The 23,547-nt window shown below is 35.4% G+C and overlaps 2 protein-coding genes across 4 annotated transcripts; one reads left to right on the plus strand and one right to left on the minus strand.

The window, feature by feature from the left end:
* The first annotated feature begins 1,530 nt into the window (after positions 1-1,530).
* On the plus strand, positions 1,531-9,430 carry tgfb5 (transforming growth factor, beta 5). Of its 2 annotated transcripts, XM_052573640.1 has the most exons (8): positions 1,531-2,120; positions 2,569-3,138; positions 4,512-4,675; positions 4,923-5,055; positions 5,166-5,276; positions 5,640-5,817; positions 8,048-8,198; positions 8,681-9,430. In XM_052573640.1, the coding sequence occupies exons 2-8, from the start codon at positions 2,790-2,792 to the stop codon at positions 8,837-8,839; spliced, it is 1,245 nt and encodes a 414-aa protein (XP_052429600.1). In that variant the 5' UTR covers positions 1,531-2,120; positions 2,569-2,789; the 3' UTR covers positions 8,840-9,430. The 2 variants fall into 2 exon arrangements, with proteins under 2 accessions (XP_052429600.1, XP_052429599.1); XM_052573639.1 differs by having other exon boundaries at positions 1,531-3,138.
* A 5,762-nt stretch (positions 9,431-15,192) lies between these two features.
* On the minus strand, positions 15,193-23,069 carry kcnk4a (potassium channel, subfamily K, member 4a). Of its 2 annotated transcripts, none has more exons than XM_052574940.1 (7): positions 22,964-23,069; positions 21,431-21,631; positions 20,564-20,678; positions 20,332-20,492; positions 18,951-19,137; positions 17,462-17,598; positions 15,193-16,743 (listed from the first exon to the last, which is right to left on the minus strand). In XM_052574940.1, the coding sequence occupies exons 2-7, from the start codon at positions 21,617-21,619 to the stop codon at positions 15,928-15,930; spliced, it is 1,605 nt and encodes a 534-aa protein (XP_052430900.1). In that variant the 5' UTR covers positions 21,620-21,631; positions 22,964-23,069; the 3' UTR covers positions 15,193-15,927. The 2 variants fall into 2 exon arrangements, with proteins under 2 accessions (XP_052430900.1, XP_052430901.1); XM_052574941.1 differs by lacking the exon at positions 22,964-23,069 and adding an exon at positions 22,428-22,488.
* Between the last annotated feature and the right edge of the window lie 478 nt (positions 23,070-23,547).

Consider the following 23,547-nt stretch of genomic DNA (forward strand, 5'->3'; position numbering starts at 1 on the left):
TTGAAGTTCAATTACAGCCCTCTTGGCCAAACTATAATAATGTCATAATGGAGAGGTGGAGAGAGAGCAGCTACAAAGCTGTTTTTGAAAGATTAACGATCATGTAGATGGTGAACTGTAATTAACAATGAGAAGAAAGATAGGGAGTGGAAGTAAAGCAAGGAAGGGTGTACAAAATGAAAGGATGCGAAAGCTTAAGATTGAGGCCTTGGATATCTACCATTTCTCTCCAGGAAACAAAAAGGAAGGTGAAATTAATATCCAGTGAATCTATTTTAAATGTGTCCATGGGTCTTTTTTTAAATGGGTCTGTTAAATGCATGAGGGAAATATTGGATTAGAAAAGCACATTGTCTTATTTCCAAGGTAAACAAATGAAGAAAGTCAGTCAGTAACTTCAGCCTGCTGTGGGGGATATTTGACTGTTTGTTCAGATTTTTGTTAAATATCAGGCTTCTGCTTGGAAACACAGTTGCCAAGGAAAGATTCCAAAGAAGTGTCACCATTGTTATGTAATGATGCCATCTGGAAAAGTCTGTGAGAAATACTAACGTAACATAAATAGACTTCTGCAGCTTTGTTCTGGTGACTTCTTATGATCTGATTAAAAGGCTGGCGAAAATTTTTGCAGACCAAATCAAAGTCAGTTTGGCATAACCTGCATGCACTGTAAAAAAAAATACATAAAAATCTGTGACATTTATGGTATAATACCGGCAGATGTGGTTGTCAGAACTTCACCATTAAAAATATGGAAGCAACATTTTAGGTTTTACAGACCTAAATTCACAATAAAATACCGTATTTCATTAACTGATCTAATGTTCTAATGTTAATAAATCAATATATTTAAGTACTAATATCTGTTTTGAACCATTGTAATGCACTAATAACCACCAAAAACTGGTGGTGATGAGGAAGTAACATGATGTATCAAAGCTCATCACCAACAGCTCTTCCACAAGCTGAGAAGGGATATATAAGATAGAGCCCAAATATAAAAAAACTAAGAAGAAACATAGTTGTTTCAATTAAAAAAACATAAAATATGAAGTGTCATGCAGGGAATTCTGGGAGTGTCAGTTTACAGTTTTTCACTGTAAATTCAACAATTATTGTTTTTATTTTTCACTTCCAAAAACTAAGTTTAATGTTATTTTACTGTAAAATTAAATGCAATTACAGTTATTCACTGTATATAGTATGGAAACTGATAACCAATTAACAGGTTTTTACTGTAGCATTTTTACAGTCTTTTACTGTTAAGATCACAATCTTTTTTTACAGTGTGCACTGAAATGGAAATTCATGAATTTTACATAAATATTAAGTTGATGATGAAGTTTAAAGATGTGCACACCTTAATTGTATTCAGTGTGCAAAATATTAAAGCTTTTCACATGTTCAAAAATAATTTAATTTTTAGTATTGTAGACATCCTTAGTCCTTTTATTTTTCTTGTCCTTCCTTCTCTCTCTCTCTCCCTCCCTCCCTTTCTTCCACACTGTTGTATGTTTTTTTTCTTCCTTTCAAACTTCAGAAAACTTTAGGGACTTGTTTTGTTGAAGAGATGTTTTTGGTAGCTCTGAAAGCCACGGAGGTTTGTGTTTTTAATTACAGCAGAGTAGTTAAATTCACACCTTCAAATACTTTCTTTGACATCTGACGTTTTTGTTGACGGTCTTGTCATTTTTTCCCCTCTCTCCTTTTAAATGGATTACTCTTTGCAAAAGATGCCTTCTGGTACGCCAAGCCTAGACTAGCATTTATTCATTTTGTTTATATTAAATCCAGTTCAACTCTATGCTGGAGACAGTCAGTCTTTGTCATGGGATCATTTTATTTTCCTTAAGCAACTTCAAGGGCTTGATTGAACATTTGGATGGCAGGTCTGCATCTTGACTCGAGGCTGTAAGGAAAGAGAATAAAATCTGACCTGATCTCTAATAGCTGTCACGGGAAAGGAGCTGAAGATTCACTAAAAGAAAAGAAAGTACTAACCCTCCTCACTAAAGCTCCAAGACTAACCACAAGAATTCAAAGCAGCACTTGGAGTTTCTCTCTGAATCATTGGATAGCCTACCAGACGAACACGAGACAGTTCATTTATTACCTTACCGGTAAATGCTTAAAACCAGGGAAGCATGATGGAAAGTCTGTGTTTATAGATTGCATATGGATTCATATTATTAAGATGTTCTGTAATAATGGACTCTTGTATTCCACTTGTCATCACAACATGCAGAGAAATCTGGCCAATATTTAACATTTGTTTCACCTTGAGTAGCTCATGCAGGGTGTGAATCACGGAGGGTTTTTGGCGAGGGTTTGAACCATAAAAAGTGCTTATACTTAACTGTATAAGTTCAACAGATCTCTCTGCTTACCGTTAGGGACGCCAAAATACGTAAGATGTAACGTTACCTTAAAAGTTTGCGCCTCGAAAATTACCTTGAGGTTACGTAAATCCTTTCAAGTTACTTGGAATTCACACATCTAGCTCAACTAATGTCCTCTGCGCAATATTCTTTCCTGATGGTGTGTTTTTTTTTTTTTTTTTACTACAAGAGTACATAAATGGCAGTGTATGAGGAGGTAAAAGCTCGTATCTGACAGCAGAGCGGCTCATTCACCTGGTGAACACAGAGCGCCAGCAGCGCAGCCTACGCACTTTGGGTTTGTCCCATTGCAAGAGACGCGCTCAGTGCGCGGCGCGCCCTCCCCGAGGACATCCAGCGGACCGGGCGTTATAGAGGAGCGCACCCGAGCCTCTCATCTGTCAATCAACCATGTGGTTCATCAATCTAACTTTGCTCGTTCTCAAGCTGTCTGTGTCTGCGGAGGGATTCTCCACGTGCCAATCCTACAGCTTGGACGACCACAAATCTAAAAGGATCGAGGCGGTGCGCGGACAGATTTTGAGCAAGCTGCGCATCCGGAGCCCTCCGGATCCCGAAGCCAATCCTTCACCGGAGTCGGTACCGGTGGAGGTGATGTTACTTTACAACAGCACGAAGGAGCTGCTGAAGGAGCGCGCGCGCCAGGCCGAAGTCGCGTGCGAGCGGGAGAGCAGCGAGGAGGACTATTACGCCAAAGAGGTGCAGCGGATCAATATGATGCCACTGCGCGCAGATACGAGTGAGTGATATGCAGTTTTATATAATATGGTTGCCCATTCAAAGAATGCACTCTGATTCTGGATGTGTATGCTAATTAAGCCTAATTCTAGTGCAAGATATAGCTTGCCCATATCAAAATTGGTTGTGCGTGAGAGATGATGATTAGATTGTTTAAAAATATCTTACAATGTTAAAGCAAACTCATGGAACTTTGAAACGACATGGTTGGGCTGTATTTCACCATCGAAATATTCAGAATTATATTTTGCTTCATGAAAAAAAAATAAAAATAAATGTCAATTTTTATGCCGATAACCGATATACAATATTTTCAATATTTGTTTATTTCTGCTTTTTAACAAAATGACATGATTCAAACTGCATTTTGTATAATTCAATTATATTCCGTGTAGTATTATTTAGGCCAGTATTGGCTTTTCATGAATGATAACTTAACTAATATGCAATATTTTAATTCCTGCTTTTTGACAATAAGATAACAACATGATTATTAGATAACCACAACAAAAATATAATGTATGGGCAATTGTAATGCCATTGTATTTCAGAATATAGTTTTGCAATCTAATTGGTAACAAACTTTTTTTTGTCTTTGTTATTAATACATTTAGTTATTTTATATATTTATTTATTTATTTAATGAATACCCTTTTTGGTGCTTTTTTTAGAGAAATATGTGCCCTGAAAAAGAAGTTTAAACTATAATGTTTGCATATCAGTATAATATCAAACAGATTACCAGTCTGTAACAATTATTTATTGTTTTGTATTGTGGTAGTATACATACATACATACATACATACATACATACACAACTGTAATGCAATATTTCTAATCTGCATAAATCACGTATTGCCGAACTAATAAACTATTGAAAATAATGTCAATTACAAAAAAAAAATACATTGTAAGTAATAAGTCAAACATGCTTAATTTTCATTACAAAAATGTCAATGAAAAGCAGTTGTTGTTGCCCTAAAAACATTTGCCACATGCAAAAAATAATTATTGTTTTTCTTTAGATTTTTTGGGTGAAATATGACATGCATCTGTGACATTCTCTTACATACATAGTTTATATACAATAAAATTATCAGATTCGAAAAATGTACAGAGTTGAAAATATCCCTGAGGCATATACTTGATCTAACAACTATTATATATAGTGTACCTATAATATACAATTTAGTTGCTAATAATAAGGCAGCTTGAGTTCAGTGAGGCCTCTGGGAAGCTGAAAGGGGTTAGTCATTACATCTGCTGCTTTGGCACCAAGACAAGTTTTATTTCCTTGAGGTTGACCCTCTGAAAACCACGCACAGACCACAAAGTGTAAACAAGGCCAAAGTGAATCCTGCTTTTGTTCCACAGACTCAATCCACCCGGTTCCTCAGAGCCCGTACTTCAGGATAGTGGGCTTCGACGTCACCAACGTGGAGCGAAATTCCAGTACTTTAGTCAAAGCAGAATTTCGCATCTTCAGAGCACCAAACCCACAGGCGCGCACCACAGAGCAGCGTGTGGAAATATACCAGGTGAGAGAATCGCATGTGGTTTTTCTAGACAAAAGGCTTGGATCGTCCCAAAGAGCAGCAGCAAGTGGCAACATCTGATTCCTCAGGGTTTGATTCCTCACATATTTTTTCATGCAAGTGGCAACATCTGATTCCTCAGGGTTTGATTCCTCACATATTTTTTCATGCTGTACAGTGCAAATAGACCAGCAGATGAATGCATGGGTAACTCAAATAAGCTTGTGGTTTTTTCCCTTCACACCCACAGATTCTCAAATCTGAAGACGTGACAGCACCGTCTCAGAGGTACATTGACTCTAGAACAGTTGAGCCTCGTGCCAAGGGGGCGTGGCTTTCTGTCGACGTCACTGAGACTGTGAAGGAGTGGATGGCGTTCAGAGGTCAGTGAGTTCATCTGGAGGTTTAAACATATACTTACTGCTCGATGAAGCAGAAGAGCAAGTCAAATGAGATTTCCTTCTCTAAGAAAAATAATCTTTTTCCCGTTTAGAGAGGAATCTCGGACTCAAGATCAGTGTTCACTGTCCCTGCTGTACATTCGTCCCTTCCACAAACAATATTGTCCCTAACAAGAGCGAAGAGTTGGAAGCCAGATTTGCAGGTCATTTTCTCATCAATCTAAATTTGAATGAAAACAAGAAAGGCAATAGAGTGGTAACAGTGGTAACAGTTTAGTTCTTACAATTAATGCAAAAACAGGTAAAACTTTTTAAGGTGTCCTTGTTACACGTTGCATGTGCATACTATTATAATTATGTATAAATGTATAATTACAACACCACTTTTTGGCCAACTTCAATGTCTTCACCAGACATCCTTAATACATTTTAAAGCAGTAAAAATACTGTTCCAAATGAAGACAAAAAGTGAACTTTCCTAGCTGTCAAATTAAGTGTAACATTGTTAATGTCATAGGAAACTGTTCATTTGTTGTCATTGATATTTTGGATCGATTCTTTCCCAGGTATTGATGACGACATTATAAAGCATAACAGAAGACCAGGCATGACTTCTGGACAGATTGAATTCAGCACAAAAACTCCCCATTTGATACTCACCCTGCTGCCCACCGACCGTCTGGACATTCCCACTAAGAGAAACCGCAAGAAGAGATCAGCAGCGGACACATCCATATGCTCACGGTACAGAGAGAAAGAGTGCCGGAGTGTGTGTGTGTGTGGCATGTCTCTGGGATACTGAGAATCAGATATTTTTGTATAATCTGTGTAAACTGTATGTTCCGTACCAGCACACATTATAAAAGCTAGAATGTGACAAAATGAATGTTAGTATAAAAACAGATGCAAAAATCGAATATAAATGGTTCTGAAGGATTGCAGTATTACGCTTAATATACAGTATTTTGTCAAGTTATAGAACTTTATACAATACTGTTAATGCATACAGTAAACAGAAAAAGAATTATGCATACTTCATCATTTCCAAATTCTGCAGTAAAGCAGCTCTAATAAGACATTATGCAGCCTAAGCCAGCTCAGTGTTGATTCAGTTCAGTTAAATTATTGCGTAAAGTTCATCAATTATAATACAAGTCCAATTCAGCTATAAGAAGCTCTATTGAATACAGTATTCAGGAGTCCCCAGTGAATGCAAGAAAACATTAACACTGCATGAAAAACCAATCAGGATCCAACAGAGACACTCAGAGCTGGATGAGATTGATCCCAATGCGTGAGCTTGTAAAATAGTAGTCTAGATTATATTGCATCACACACCCACAGATCGCATGCAGCGACTCGCCCAGGGAGTGTCACGTCTGATATGCTGTCTGCTTCTTGTCTGTCCTGGGACTAAATGCTCTTTTAAATTGTATTTGTTATTTGGAGTGGTTCCTCTGTGCTAAACAACATAGAAATGCTCACATCTAAGTCAAATCTAATTTTGTTGCTGTAGTCAAAACTAGACAACAATTATTCAAGGGTTAGTCCACCCCAAAATTAATATTCTTTCATCATTTGTTCACATCATTTACAGTGTTGTTCCAAACTGGCATTACTTCTTCCATAGAGCACAAAGGGTGAATTATGTATATACACTGTAAAAAATTTCTTGTTGTTTTTACAAAAACTTTTTGGCAGCTGTGGTTGCCAGAATAATTTTGTAAAAATACAGAAAACTGTAAACACATTTACGTCAAAAACTGTTAATTTTACAATATAAAGCTGTAATTTACAAACAAGAAAATGTGAATATGAAACCAGTAAATTCAACAACACACAAAAATAAATCTGTTTTGTACCTTGAAAATACTGACAACCACCATAATAATAAAGATGGTACTGTATAAGAGAAAGCCACATGAAGTATCAAAGCTCATCACAAGTAGCTTCACCACAAGCAGAAGTATATTTTAACATATAGAAGGTGCACATTTATGGAAACACAAAACACCATCATGGTAACACACGTGATACTTAAATAATGCAAAAAACTTTCATTAAGCAACAGAAGATGTAACATAAAGCTCAAATGTACATAACTGATAACAAGAACTATTTAAAAACATGATTATTTAAACAAAATACTTTCAAACGTGGAGTGTCACGCAGGGAATTCTGGGAATATCAGTTTACAGTTTTAGACTGTAAATTATACATTGATTTGTTTTTTTTTTACTTCTAAAAGCTGTATAATTAACAGAATTTTACTGTAAATTTACATTAAATGCTTTGTTAGATCTTTTACAGTTTTTCCCTGTATATAGTACGGGAACTTACTGTTAACCTATTATCAGTTTTTTTCCGTAGCGTTTTTACAAAATTTTACAGTTAAAATTACACTTATTTTTTACAGTGTATATATATATATATATATATATATATATATATATATATATATATATATATATATATATATATATATATATATATATAAAAGAATATACAATTCTAGAATGAAGAATATAGAGTTGTTATTGTTAACTAAAATGAATTGTTAATTGAAATCAAGTTGGAATAAAATAAAATATAAATATTAGATCCAAAAGGTTTAGGTTAGTTTCATTTAGTTGCAGCACTAAAATAACTGGAAATAAAATTAAACTGAGATAAAAAAAAATATATATATATAAAACTATGTAGTTATACTTAAAAAAATTAAAAATAAACTAATAAAAATGACAAAAGTACACAGCACAATTAAATTTCAGTCTGCTGGTCTTATAAAATATTGTAGAATATATTATTGAATATATTGATATATATATAGAAAATATTGTAGAAACTACCCTTTTTCTGTAAAGTTGCTTTCCAACGAATTGTATAATAAAAATCACTATACAAATAAACCCGAATTGAATTTAATTGAATAAAAACACTGTTGTATTGAAACCAATCATTCTCCCTCCTCCAGAACTGATCAGGGCTGCTGTCTGAGGTCTCTGTATATCGATTTTCGTCGGGACTTGAACTGGAAGTGGATCCACGAGCCAAAAGGGTACAAAGCTAATTTCTGTGCGGGGAACTGTCCTTACCTATGGAGTGCAGACAATCACTACAACATGGTAAATATTGATCAGACTTAGCATGTTTGCAGGTTGGATCAGGACTCCCAGCTAAAAAAAAATGACACCACCCTGCATCATATTTGCTGAAAGAAATCCAGTGCTGGTTTCTTACTAATTTAAGGCTGCTGATTACAAAAATAGTGTCTGTTTTGCTTCAGCACATCAGACTTTCTCACATAATCTGATTCGCGTTTTGTAGCATTTTTGCAGTCAACAGTCATTTGAAAGGTAAACAAGTCTCATATTCCACCATGATCGGCAGAAAAACTGCAACAAAGACATGACTCATTTCTTTCTCTAAACTAGATTACAATTCTCAGCTCATTTTCACATGTATGATTGTTCTCAATGCTTTTATTTGTCTTTAAACTTGAAAGGCATTGACATCTGTACAGTATGCTTGTATGTGCAGTGTTCTAGAGTTCAGATGTTGTTTTCTGTGTCTGCTCACAGTGTTTCTCTTTCTGTTTTAATTTTAGATTATCCCGCTGTATAATAAAATGAATCCAGAAGCATCAGCATCTCCGTGTTGTGTTCCTCAGGACCTGGAGCCCCTCACCATTGTTTATTTCCTAGGCCGAACCCCCCGTGTGGAACAGCTCTCCAACATGGTGGTCCGGTCCTGCAAGTGCCGTTGACGCAGTGGAAAGAGAAGACATAGCGTTCTCAGACAGAGCACAGAAAAACAGGTGGATCAGAGGAGAGCAAACTTACATCTCAATGTATGGCATCTTAAAGGGATACTACACCCAAAATTTTTAACTGTCCTCATTTACTCATTTACATTCCAAAACGGGATGCATTTCTTTCTTCTGGCACGCACAATATAATCTGAAGAATGTTTGGAACCAAACCATTGACTTCCATTGTGACACTGAAACATTTCACAAAATGTTATCATTTATGGTCTACAGAAGAAAGAAATGAATCTTTATTTTTTTGGGTGAACTATACCTTCAAACTTGTGGAAAGAGGAATAGCATATAATCATACATCAAGCATCTTCAATAAAGGAGCGATAATCGTCTCTGCATTGGTAATAGTCTAATAAATAAGCTTTTTTAACAAGTATCTCCTCGCATTTTCAATATCGCACACAAAGCACACGTCAGCAGTACAGTTTTTTTTTTTGATTTTGTACGAAGTTTACTGTAGATCGGTTTATATTTTTGCAAGTGTAAATAGTTTTCGGTGATGTTTATATGTGTTTATTTGCTAAATACAATAAATTTTGATTAGATAATAATATTCTGTGGCCTTTTCATTCATTTTCGTTACATTTATAGAAGTAGATTATTGGCTGTGGCTTCGTTTATTCAGTATACGGCCCAGCGAGTGGCCTGCTCTCAAGGTTTCCTTTTTTTCTTCAAACGATAACTGTGTGGTCTGCACTCGCTGAAAATGCAGATTTGACTAGTGGACTCAACAGCCAGATGCGGTTCGAGGTTAGAAAAGCTGCGACGTAAACAGGATGTGAACAATTTCCAGACACCGACCACTCACGGAACGCCAAATTTAAACGCTTGGGGTTCAGGGTTTGTGGTGACATGGGAGAAAGAACAGTGGGCGAAAAGCGGGCGACCCACTGAGTCGAAATGGCCTGTTGGACGCGTTTCAAACGCACCGTGTGATGTCTTTGATTTGTATAATCTGGCAGTGCCATTCACACCCTATAATGCTGTGCGATATAATTTAGTCTGATCTGTGGGAAGTTCGGAAGGAATGTTGGCCTACATATCTCCTGTTTGTGTTCATTCTGTCTATAAAGCCTCAACATGTCCTTTAAAAACCTATAGCTGCTGGCATCGCATTACAAGTTTGTTTTTGAGTAAAAAACACCAAATGTTTATCTGTGGCCGGTGAGAATGATCTGTCGGGAATGACAGGGTTTCTGTGTTTGGCTGCCAGAGCTAAAATGAGCAAATTCTTCTGCCTCTTACTCAGTGAAAACAACTTTTATAACTTGATAGGAAATGGGGGATGCAAAGGGAGAGAGGGAGAGCGTATTGTTACATAACAGTCCTTAAAATGAACCGACTGAAATACTTATTGTCGCTTACGCAACGTTGACTCAGCGTCCTCCGCAAAAGGCTGATTGGTGGAGTGCAACTTTGAAACCTCGGGGCACGAAAGAGGACGATCATCAGCCGTCTGAGGGCCGTGTGGTTTGGGAAGAGCGGGCTGGGTGTGAGAGCAGCTTCGGGACACATGGTTTTGACGGGGTGTGAATGAGCAAGTGTTGTGAGAGTTGTACAGCAGTCTAGACACAGCAGACTGTGATCTCAATTATCAGCCATTGGTTGAATCCTTGATCCTGTAGATCAATATTTTTAGGAAAATCTTAATTGCTTTACAATTTCACTGCATTCCTGTAGCTGAAATCTAAATGCAGTTATGTTTTATATTATCTTTTTCAGTTTAATTTTAGTTAAAGGTTTTAGTCTTTCTGTTTTTTTGTGTCTTTTTTGTAGTTGTTTTTATTGAGTATGTCTATATAGATTTTATTCATTTAATTTCTGTTTTAGTTTTTAGTTATTTTAGTACATAACATTAAAGCTAAATTAAATGAAAAATGTTAAGCATATTTCTTATATATACTTGCAAAGAAAGTTACATAAGTGAGATTTTTATAGTTTATATTTATGTTTTTTTTTTAGGATAACTATAATAATCCTGCATGATATTCTGATCGGTTTAGGAAAACAAGAAACTTACTGTATATTGAATATTTCTTTGTAAATATGCAATCTGTAACACAAAATGAAGTCCAAAAAAGCCAGATCTCTAGATGTGATGTGGCATTAATGGGGCACCATGGCCACTTATCTTCATCAAGAACCTGGGACAATGACAGATTTGGTAATAAATATGTATCATGTCCAATCACTATTTTTTTTTTTTTTCAAATGATCTCTTTGGCATTACTGATTGAGTCTTTGTATTTGTCTGAAGCAGAGTCTAGATGGAGAGACAGACAGATATTCTGGCAGTTCATGTCTATAAACAAGGAAGATTCTTGGCCATAGCAGAGTCTGTGAGTACTCTTATAAAAGACCTTTATATACACAACAAAATCACAAGAAAAGCTTTTACAGAGAGGATGTCAAGCAAATTCTTTATGCAAACTTTCAATGCCCCCATGATTATAAAAACATGCTAAAGATAAGCATCCACTGGAGAAGTTACAAAACAGCTTCTGAGAAATAGAAAAAGCACTTATTTATAGTTTGTTTATATATTTATAAAGGGGGAGCAGCGAAATGTTGCTTCACACCTGCATGATATATAAAGCTAATGTAAAGCTATACAGCTTTCCACATACTGTATATACATATATACCACAAAATAAGACCTGAAACTATTTAAGATTATTTTATTAAATGCAAGCTTATGCTAGATTCATTTGGTTATATACCAGTTTATCATATATGTACTGCAGTTTTCACTACAGAATATTAGATTTGTGTATTTTAGAAAAGTTAAAGTTCAGCGTGTTTGTTGAATGAGCAAACAATTTCTGCATTTGCCAATGAGGAAAAAACTAGAAAAAGAAGAACAGAGAACGCATTTAGAGACACTATAATTGATTTGAATTAAAGCATTATGTCACTTAGGGTGTATTTGGTTAGACTGTCGGGTTCTTGACATCTCACGACATGAACTGCGCTTGGTATTCTTGAAATGTTCGACCCATAATGCCCAGAAGCTAATCTTGTGGATGAGCGCTTCAGCCAAAAGTGAATAATGTTTTTAAATGTAAACCGTAGCATGGAAACACCAATTAAGTGGTTAAGAAATGACTTGATGTCATCTTAGACAACTTCATAGTAAGATTTTGTTTGTGACTCATAACTGTTGATGGTGGAAATTTCATTTATTTCGACTTTTCTAGCCGCTGTCTATATAAATGTGGTTTTAGCTAATCAAGAAGAGTGATACTGACCCTTCAGAAGTACAAATTTCATGCTCTCACTTGCTGTTTAAAAGCATAAACTTTCATTCGCCCATGTTGTGGTGCCGCATATAGTATTGCGAATCATTCTAGAACGTTCTTTCAGATACAAACCAGCACACCGCCTCTTTGCCAAGGTTTTAGTATTCTTTCAATTCAGAATGCAACCACTCAAATGGAAACGAACGAATCAGAAAAACAGTAATGGAATTTATGATCTGATGTCATGTTCATGCAGTGAAGCTGATGAGATGTGAAGTGTTGGACGCGTGGAGCTTTTCAGAGGATACTTGAACATGTCTTGCATCCTGTTTTTACATCATCGACTCCCAAGACAAAAACGATATTTGAGAATGTAATTATGTAGTTACTAAGAATTCTCTGTGCCAAAATATCTAAACAGTATCTGCTTCAACAAGCAACAGCTGTTATTAGTTAGAGTTGCACTGTAATAAGTGGAAAGTATAGAGTGAATGTACTAGAAGACTTTTCTGGGCAGTAATGTCGATGAGGTAATCTGAACTTAATACTTAATACATCTTTGCTTTAGTTGTTATATGTTGTTTGATGGTATACTATTATCATCTATGCAAATTATTTCTGTTTCTGTCTCTATATGAGGCTTGATCCTTTAAACTAATCATGTTTTTTTTTGTAAAAGTGTAGTAGCCATGGTTTGGCATATTGATGGTCATTTGTATAACCATTAATATGTGGTTTCCATGGTTTAACTATACTAATACTAACTATAGTTATTATAGTAACCCTTTTTGGTCTTGGTTTTATTTGTAGTGAATGGTTAAAGGGATAGATGTGTTTTACTGCTTGAGGTAAAATTTCAACATTAAGTTCTGCTGTTTAAATCTCTTTGTGAGGACTCAGTTTCTTTACATTTGAATCACATTTTGAGGGCCTAAACATACTCAAAAACTCATGAAACTGCACACGCGCCACTGTCAGGAGTGAGTGTGGCAAAATGGCTCAATATAGTGCCACCTATAAAATTTCAAAAGGATGACCCTCGAGCTAATCTCTAAAGCCCTTAATTTGTTTAGATCTTGAGTTTTCATTGAAGGGCATGTCCGTGGCAGCCTGACAAACAAAAATAGGATGATGTTATAATTCTGGCATACAATGTCTGATCTGCCACAAACTTCACATTTGATAAGAGTCCTGTCTTGAACACCTGCCCATATTCAGTTATAGTGATAGCGCTACCTGCTGGCAACAGGAAGTGGCATGTTTTATATTATGAACTCCACCTAGAGATTTTGATGACATCATTATATTTAGTCAGACTACTCGAATGGCCTTTGCAAAGTTAAATTGTGAATATCTAGAGTTTTTCGTTGAAGTGTGTGTCCTTGGCCGTGACAAAGTTTAGTTTCGCCATGGAAAGGGAAGTTGTTGCAAAGGGAAGTTGTTGCAAATATAATGTCTGATCTGCCCCAAACTTCACATGTTTGGTAAGAGTCCTGGCCTGAACGCATCTGAAGGCCAATATTCATGGGCGTTTTCAGCAGAGCGCCTGGCATTTTCAGCTGGCTAAAAACGCTTTGGTGGACACAGGGCCTAATGGTCATAGCGCCACCAGCTGGCAGTAGGAAGTTTGCCACAAATAAAAGACTTTGACATATTTCTCATAAGTTATGTATATATATAGTTATATATTTACAAAATTACATAGTTAAATGTTTACTTCCATTAGATTGCTTTCCAAGTCCAGGTGCATCACCAAGCACTTCTGAAAAAAGACATTGCTAAACATTTTCCCTCAGAAATGGATCGCAGTCACGCTCAGTTTACAAAAGGAAACAGCTTCCGGTTCGAGACATTAGTATTATGGGTGTTAGTTGTGTTAGGTGGGGCTGAAGTGCAGAGGTAGAATTTAAGGGTTCTTTGAAAGCCCTGCGGAAAAGCTCCTCCGTAAACCTCCACCATGTGTTTGTCCTCTACCCTCTAAATACCGCCTTTACTCGGCAACCGGCATTTATCCCCACAGCCAGGGCCTTACAAAAGCCATTCCTGGATCTGTCTCACGCTGGGACATACTCGCTCCCTCTCTCATTCGCCTCGTCTTCCCACACCAAGCCCATTTAAAAGCTCATCGAGCTCCTGCTGTGCAAATTCACCATCGAAATTGCTTTTTTTTTTTTTTTGAAAATCATTCTGTTTGTGTGCTGTAAAATGAGTTTGGGTAAATGTATAGATATGTTTTCTGGAAAGTGAGCAATGTGAGTACGCCACAAACCTGCAGGGCAAATATAACATTTGTACAAACAACAGTCTATTTTATGCCCTGTTAAGATTTTTTTTAATCACGTGATAAAACTTGAGAAAACCTTGAGAGTTGCCCAGTTCAGATGACCACAAGAGGGCGCCAAAGATTTCGCCATTTTCTCCTGTTTTTATATATTTTTTAGCTCTTTGTCTGAAATCAGCTGTGGAAAAAAGGGAAAAGTAATTTAACATCAATCAACAACAAAACATTTGTATTCATGACAATAGAATAATAACTAGTTTGGCACACAAATAAAATGACATTTCAGTAAACAATATGCATCTTACAACAAATTGTCTCCTATTTTTTCAAAGTATATAATGCAAAATATAAACAGTATTTTATATAACTAAAGTATATAACTATAATACTAAAAACTATTAGAGGATTAACAAGCAAGACGCTACAAATAAAATATCATTCCTAAAAACAACAGCATTTACCATTCTTTGTGTGTGTGTGTGTGTGTGTGAGTGTGTGTTTGCAAATCGGAACACTAACATATTACCTGTTACACTGACAGCATGAAAGTTACAGTGAATTCAATTAAATATTAAGACTAAAATATAACAATTGGTGTCAGTGACAAATTAAACATTTAAACAAACATCAGATTTTCCACATTTCTGGCTATGTTCAGAACAGAATACTACATTTATTAAATATATGTAAAATAACATATAATGCATCTAATTTTAGATAGTGGGATACACTGTTGACACATGACTTCATGAAATGACTCACTTAGTACAGTGTGCTTTATTATTTATTGCACATTTCAACAAATGGTGTCGGCCATCTGGAGTCTGGACATTAGACCTTATGCACAGTTTGCACATCTGTTTAAAAGTTTGGGGTCAGTAAAAAGTGTTTTAATGAAATTCATGGTTTTATTTAACAAGGATGCATTAAACTGATTAACAGTTCAATTGATGACAGTTAAGACATTTACAAAACAACATTACAAACATTTCTATTTTGAATAAATGCTGTTATTTTGAGGAAAAAATGTTACCCAACTGTTTTTAACATTAATAATTGATAATTTCTTGAGCAGCAAATCAGCATATTAGAATGATTTCTGAATGATCATGTGACACTGGAGTAATTATGTTAAAAAAACTGCTTTGCATCACAATAAATTACATTTTTAAATACATTACAATAGAAAAGTCATTCTGAATTATAAAAATATTTCACTATATTATTGTTTTTAGAGTATTTTTGATCAAATAAATGCAGCATTGTACACTTAAAAAAAAAAAAAACTCAAAAAGTCACCCCAAACTTTTGACAAAAGTACATTCGGCAGAAAAGGTAGTATGCTATTCTGAACAACACCACTTTATCTTTGTCTGGGAGGCATGAACTGTTTTTGTACAATGCACAAACCATTTAAATTGAAACTATATTTGCACACATATTTGTGATGGTCTGCATCAGTCGCTCTGTGAAGCTGAAAGCTAACAGGCCTTCGGTCAGATGTTTATTCATCAGGTTTGAGGTGGAGGTGTTGGAGGGTGCGATGGAGGTTGTAGTTCACTAGTGATCTCCCTCTGGAGTCCTACAGGATACGAGTGGGGAATCTGTCTCGTCATGTTCCTTCTCTTGGCTTTGCGTTGGCGGTTCTGTCCAGCAGGTTTGACCCGATCACTAAGAGTGTCCGAGGACTCGTCGATGTACGCCAGGTTCTCACCAAAGAAGTCCAGAAGGGAGGGACGAGGTGGACTGCAACTGTCAACCACGACGACAGGAACATCCCTCCGACTCTCTGATCTAAGAGACCCTTCAGCTCTAGACTCCACGTCCGCTGAGTTACGGGAATTTGATTCATTTTCATATTCCGACCAGGATTCCGAAGGTGTCTCGGATCCCGTTCCAGATTCTGAAGGGGACCTGGAAATGGCTCTGGATACGGGTCTTGATGGTGGATTCAGCTCTAATCTTGAGACGGATCTTGACGCTGGTCCGACTGTCTGCCTCGATCCTGGTCTCACCTCATACGCCTCATCTAACCTACACCACGACCTGGACCGGGACAGTGCTTCAGACCTGATATCAGACCCTGGGGTGTACTTGCACACAGGCCATCCGAGAATCAGGTGTCCGTTCTCTCGGATGACATCTGCATCGAGGGAGATCCCATGAGCCAATCTTGGGAGGCGATGACGGCGGTGACGCTTCCGTCTACGTCGCCGCTGGAGCTGAAAGGGGTCATTGAGATCCAGTGGCACGGGAATACGGAAGTCCATGGACATGTTCTGGATGTTCTGAGTCCAGTCTGTTGCATGGGCTCTCAGCTCCTCCATCTAAAAGAAAAACACAGTACCATTAAAAAAAAGAAAAAACGTATGGGAAGATCTTATAAGAATTAGTGTTTTATTGCAATACAAGCAGTCAAAATCTGGTTAATAAGAGCCTAAAAACATGCAAATAAAAATTCATTTGGGACAAATCCTAATACTATATTCACTGTCATTCAAAAGTTTGGGGTTGGTTAGATTTTTTAAATATATAAAAAAAAAAGTTTCTTGTTCACCAAGGCTGCATTTATTTATAAAAAAAATAAAAAATAAAGTGAAAACAGTAATATTGTTAAATATTTTTTACAATTTAAAATAACTGTTCTATATTAATATAATTTAAATTTAAATTTATTCCTAATGCAAATTTAGATTACTCCAGTTTTCCTTGTCTAATGATCCTTCACAAATCATTCTAATTTCCAGATTTTTTGTTTAAGAAAGAATTCTTATTAATATGTTGAAAACCTTTTTTTTACGTTATACTTTTTTTCCCCATGAAATTTTAAATGTAATTATTTTGTAGTACTATTAATGTCTTTGCTGTGACTTTTGGTCGGTTTAACGGATCCTTGCTGAATAAAAACTTTTGAACAGTAGTGTATATATCAAATACAAATTTGGTCAACTTTGAAGCTTTATTTTAAATAGTCCATACCACAATAGTAGTCCACTGTGGAAAAACTGAAATGAATAAATCCATTGTTCATTCAGTCTGTCTCACCTCTGCACGTGTTTTCTTTGACAGCACTCTAAGCCAGTTCCCAACCATAGTGAGGATAGATGCGAAATACGCCAGACCAAACACTATCCACAGCCACACCAACGGCTTGTACAGGGGCGTTCCATCTCTCCTATTCTCTGAAATAGAGGAAAGAGAAAGATAATGACACAGGGTTTGTTCACGGGGTGATGTGGCCTGGTGGTTGAAAGCTCTGGGCTGGTATAATGGGAAGATTGCTGGTTTGAAGATTGAGCCATGGGCAAACACCATTGTTCAAATGAGCAAAGCACTCAAAGAAATATTCCAAGTTAAATACAAGTTAAGCTCTACCAAAAATACACACCACCACTCACATGTTTTGGGTTGGTTTTTGGTGTTTTTGAAGTGTCTTATGCTCAACAAGGCTGCATAAAAAAAAAAAAAAATTTAATACTGTAAAATAATTTACACATTTAAAATTACTGTGTTCTTTAATATATCAAAAGAAATATATATTTTTTTATTTTCAGCAGCAATAACATGATATTTCAGAAATCTTTCTAATATGCCGATTTATTATTTTAACAATGAAATATTTATGGAAATTGTGAATATTTATGGAAATTTTTTATGATTCTTTGATGAACAGAAAGTTCAAAACAGCAGCATTTACTTGAAATAGTATATCTTCTGTATCTCTGTGACAATATAAATGTCTTGACTGTAACATCTGATTTAATGCATCCTCACTTAAAAGTAATAGTCCTTTATTAAAAGATATTACATTTTTTATTTATTTATTTAAAAGGGTATATATATATATATATATATATATATATATATATATATATATATATATACTTTAAAAACAACAACATTTCTACAAGCAAAACGTATTATAGTTAAAACTATTTTAAAAAGTGGTTAAATTTGGTCTGTTACAGTTCACAAAAAATACTTAACAGAAAATGTAGGCAGTAAACGGGAAATGGATTTAATGAAAATGGCATGATAAAATATATGATATAAATTTAAAGTTATTTTTTTGTCAAAAGTCATCAAGTATGACTAAAGCAAAACTAAACAAATGTATAGAAAACAAATGATATATATCTATATCCCTCTAGACGGAGATTGGAGTTTGACTGATGATTAAATGACATGAAAACACTGAGTCGATGAGACCGTTTCTTATCAGGTCTACTGTAAGTCCCTTTTCATCTGTTAAATGACTAGATAGATTAGAGATAAGTGCCTGCTATGGTCTAAAATTAGAGCTATTACAATTAATTATATTACAATTAGTGTCTATGGCTTAAAAACAGATAATCAGATGATGTAAATGTCTGCAACTTCATGGCTGTCTGGATCCAATGATCCCAAAACATCCTGCAATCCCAGGCGTAATACAATATTGAGCTCCTTAACAGCATTATGATACAGTCACATGACGCAGTAAACTAAATCATATGTAATGATTATTGTATGTAGACATCATATATCTGTGCACCTGCCACATAGTCCCCGAAGCCCACAGTGGTCAGGGTGATCACGACAAAGTACACGGCTTCCAACAGGCTCCAGCTCTCCACTTCCTGAAACACCATGGTCGGCACGGCGATGAAGACTATGCAGCCAATCAGGATGGAGAAGACCGCGGAGATGACACGGACACTGGTGGGCTTCACACCCTTCCGCTGTTCAGCAGGAGAACACAGCACAATAGAGTTATCTTTGTTATTGTGGAAATGATCTGATGCGTATTAGTATTTGTGAAGCAAAAAATACTTACGATATATTCGTTCAGACATTCATAAGAAAGTGTAATTCTTAACAGGTTTTCAGGTAATTTCTTAAGAATGTCTTTAGTGTGTTCTGATTGTAAGGGGGTTCTTGCTGAAGACTTGTTGATCAACTCCGTCTATTTTCACGCTGCATGCAGTTTACAGTAATAATAGTAATGAAGCAAGACACTACAGGCAAAAACATTGCTTTTTCATGCACTGGTCATTTTGAAGATTTTGGGTTATTTGGCTTCTCATGTGTTGTTTAAGACTAGTAGAAAGAAAACTACATAGAAAACTACTTTAAAATACATATTAAAGTGTTTATTTTATTGCACTTTATCTATTTTGCGTCTGCACATTTCTTACAATGCATATCTTTGAAGAAATCTCCACTTCAGCAGCACTCACAATACACAAGACTTTACTTTTTTACTCCTATCTATATTGTTTTTATAGAGGGGTTTGTTCACAAGTAATTTGCCCGATGTTGTACATTCCTAAAAACACTGATTTTTTTTTCTGGAAATTGACATTATTTTTCCTCCATAAAAAAAAATAAATAAACAATGCAATTGTGACTTTTTATATTACAATTTTGTGATATTTTTGAAGATTATTGTGAGATATAAACAAACAAACAAAAAAAAAAAATTTTTTCCAGCGATTCAGAATTTACATCTTGCAATTTTGTCTTTTTTCTCTGAATTCACATCTCGCAATTCAGCATTTTCTTCTCTTAATTGCAAGTTTACACATAAAAATTGAAAAAAAAAAAAAATCTTATCTAAAATCTAGAAATCTAGAAGATTTTTTTTTTTTTAATTTTAAGAAATTGCAGTAAAAATGTTCTAATGCAATTTCTAATGTAATCAAATCAACTGCAGAAGTATGATGATATCTATTAGTGGTTGTAGTAACTGTCTGGAAGTTACATTGATCTTTATTATTACTATGAAATGTTTCATAATACAAGACAATTCTGTATCAAAAGTTGATGTTGCAAATGCTCTTTACAATGAGTTGTTAATACAATGTCATCACTTACTGTTTTATCTCTTCATCCACATTATTAATCACATTTTCTAATGGTCTGAAGACACTTACCAAGAACAGAGGCTCTATCTTTGCCACTGCTCTCCTCAGGAGGGTGCCCAGGTGGTCTCCAACCCCTGCTAACAGTATCCCAAACATGGGGATCCCCACCAGAGCATAAAAAATACAGAACAACTGACCGCCTTTTGTCTTGGGCGAAACATTTCCAAAGCCTAGAGAAGAGGAGAACATGTGAAATCAAGCTCCTAAGATGAAAACAAAACTCTGAAGTGAAAGAGCTCACCGATAGTAGTGATGATGGTACCGCAGAAGAAAAAAGCATTGGATGGATCCCATCTGCTGGTATAATTTAATGTGCTTCTGGCATCTACACCTGCTTCAATGGCATCAACCACTTTCTAAAGTGAAAAGATGATACATTTATCAATGATGCCCCAGTGTACATATAGCTACACACACACACACACACACAGAATATTTATAAAAAATACCTGTTGTTATTAAAAAAAAAAGGTTAATTAAAATAAAGCTCAAACAAAATCAAATATTAAAAATAAAAACGTACACTTTAAAATATAAAAATGAAATTTAAAAATGTTGTCTTGACAAGCAATTGAAATAAAGTATTCAATCAAATTAAATATAAATATAACATATTATATAAAACAACACCACAACAAAATTTAAAAGGACAAATGCATATTACAAAATTTGTAAAAGTAAAATTTGCTATAGTATTTGAATAGCAATGTAGTATTTTTCATATTTTAATTGCCTTTTACTTTATATTTTGTTTTCAGTCTAATTTTATTAAATTAAATTTTATTGCTTTTAAATTTATATCTAATATTTTATTTTAGCTTTATTTTATTAAACATTTAAATTTTTAATAGCTTTACCTAGACAATTACTGGTTGTATACACTATAAATAAAAAATTTTCTAAGGAGTAATTAAAAGATTATTAGAAGATGTTTTACATAAAATACTCTTTTAATGCCATGTTTAGTTCGATGAGTTGTTTGTCATTTCTTTGTAAATATTGTGACACTTACTAGCAATTTTAGAATGTAAATTATTTCTACACTAACTCCCCAGGTTACAGATTGGAATTCCACTGAATTTTTTTACATTTACATTTTCAAACAGACCTCTGTGAACGCTCTCAGACTGTAAGGGGTGACGCAGCTGTGGTTCTGTAGGAAAGTGATTCGAGACGTCAGCAGCTCATGGTGAGCCCATTCCTCCCTGGACGACTCCAGCCAGCCGAACACCAGAGCCCCCAACACCAAATACAGCAGCACGGCTGCCAGGATGGTCAACAGTGTTGTGTACCGCATGGCTACAAGACACTGATAATCATGTGTCCATCAGGTTAGGTGGAGTGAAGAGAAGAACATCAAGGGAAACGAACACAGTAATGAAATTATCTTATACACTCTTCTTGTGTCTGCACAGCCTCTTCCACTGGCACACAAAAAAACCTGAGACATAATGGTCAAAAAATGCTCTGAGTGCCCTGAAACTGACTCCAGATCAGCTTTGAGCTTCAGGAGCTTTGACCCAGCCCAGACACATAACAGAAGATGGGTAAAGGCACAGAGGTAAGAAGACAACACATGACACCATTGAAACAGAACTTCTGGAAAAGGTCTATGTAAACAAATTGTTCTACTGACAGAACCCTGATGCACACCAGGGCTCTCTAGGACTTGGTTACCATATATTATGGTATACATTATGTTGTCACTTTAAATATATGCAATCATTTATTTTACTTAACTGTGTGTTTTACATTGCATTTATTATGATTGTAAATATGCACAACTTGCATGTGTGAAATTCTTAATTTTTGCAAAGAACATTAAATGGTTACAGATCTAACAAAATAGACAGTTACAGATGAGTAGAGCACAAAAAAAAAAAAAAAATGAAAAAAAAAATATGGGTTTCTCCCAAGATCAGATTAAAGCCTTACATTTATTAAATTCAAATGACTTTGATATTACACTGAAAAATGATACAAATTTTTTTAAGGTAGTGCAAGTGGTTGCAAACAATTTATTTTAGCTAAAAAAACATTGAAAGTTAGTCAACTACATTTCTTTATCTAAATGTATTTCAAATAAATTGATTGCATCCACTTACCTTAAAACATTTCGTAAATTCAATGAATCATTTTTTTCATTGTACGTTTCTCAGACCTTCCTTTATTAGGCAAGTGATATATATTGATACATCCTATAATAAATACAAATGGGTATACAATATTTGGGTTAAGATTTACATTCAAAAAAAGCAAATTCATAATAATTAATAATTAATCTGGACTCAAAATAAATTAATATAAAAAAGAACAAAAGCTGTCAGTGGGTTGGTAGGCTACAGCTCTGTACCTTGTTTAACCCTAAGAAGTGCAGTAGTCCCTCGAAGGTACATGTTAGTCCTCAAAGGATGCATATTTTGAAAAGGTACTGTCCCAGAGACAGCTTTTGTAATTTAAAAATATTCTACATGCAAAAGAAATTACTGTTATTGTTTCGTTTTTTGCAGTGCAACATGCAATAAAAGTAGCTGTTCACCTTAATATCTACATTAAAATTAACTATTAATTTAATCAGTTTCAATTTATGCCAAAACAGCATAAAAACACGTGTAAAGTTTGTGAGGGAGTGTTATCTTACCTCAGCGCGCGGTTCCGTCGGGAGTAGCGGGGGTCGTGAGGAGTTCCCTCTCTAGTGCAGACCACTGTGAGGATACATGCACTCATCAGGACTTCCCCCAATCCCCCATTCCCAAGTCTAACGTGGACCTGCCAACATGAGAGAAGAAAAAGAGAAGGGAAGAGGGGAGGGAGGGCGGGGGGGTGTTTGATACTAATGAAACCTGACAGTTTATTTATCTGTTTCAGGTCTTTAAAACATTTTTGTTGAGCACTTTTTTTTTAATGATGTACACTAAAGCATTGGGATTACGTCATGAAATCCCAGCAAACACTCCGCTTGGTTAATTTATGGGAACCAATTATTAACGTTCTAAGAACGTCTTTTGGGAATCAAACATGTATCGCTGTGATGGACAGGTTTGTAAGGTCCATGTCCAGGTTTGTCCGATTTATCAGAAAATTTAGGCAGAAAATATATTTTTTCAGTTTCTATAGGCATTCAGATACTTTATTGCCTGGCAATGACATGAAAACACATAAACCATAGCTATATAAACAGAGTATAAAGGAAACATTAGCGAGTATGTTCACATCTCATTTCAG

Source organism: Carassius gibelio, chromosome B14 (assembly GCF_023724105.1).
Source record: "Carassius gibelio isolate Cgi1373 ecotype wild population from Czech Republic chromosome B14, carGib1.2-hapl.c, whole genome shotgun sequence".
In the NCBI taxonomy this organism is placed as follows: Eukaryota; Metazoa; Chordata; class Actinopteri; order Cypriniformes; family Cyprinidae; genus Carassius; species Carassius gibelio.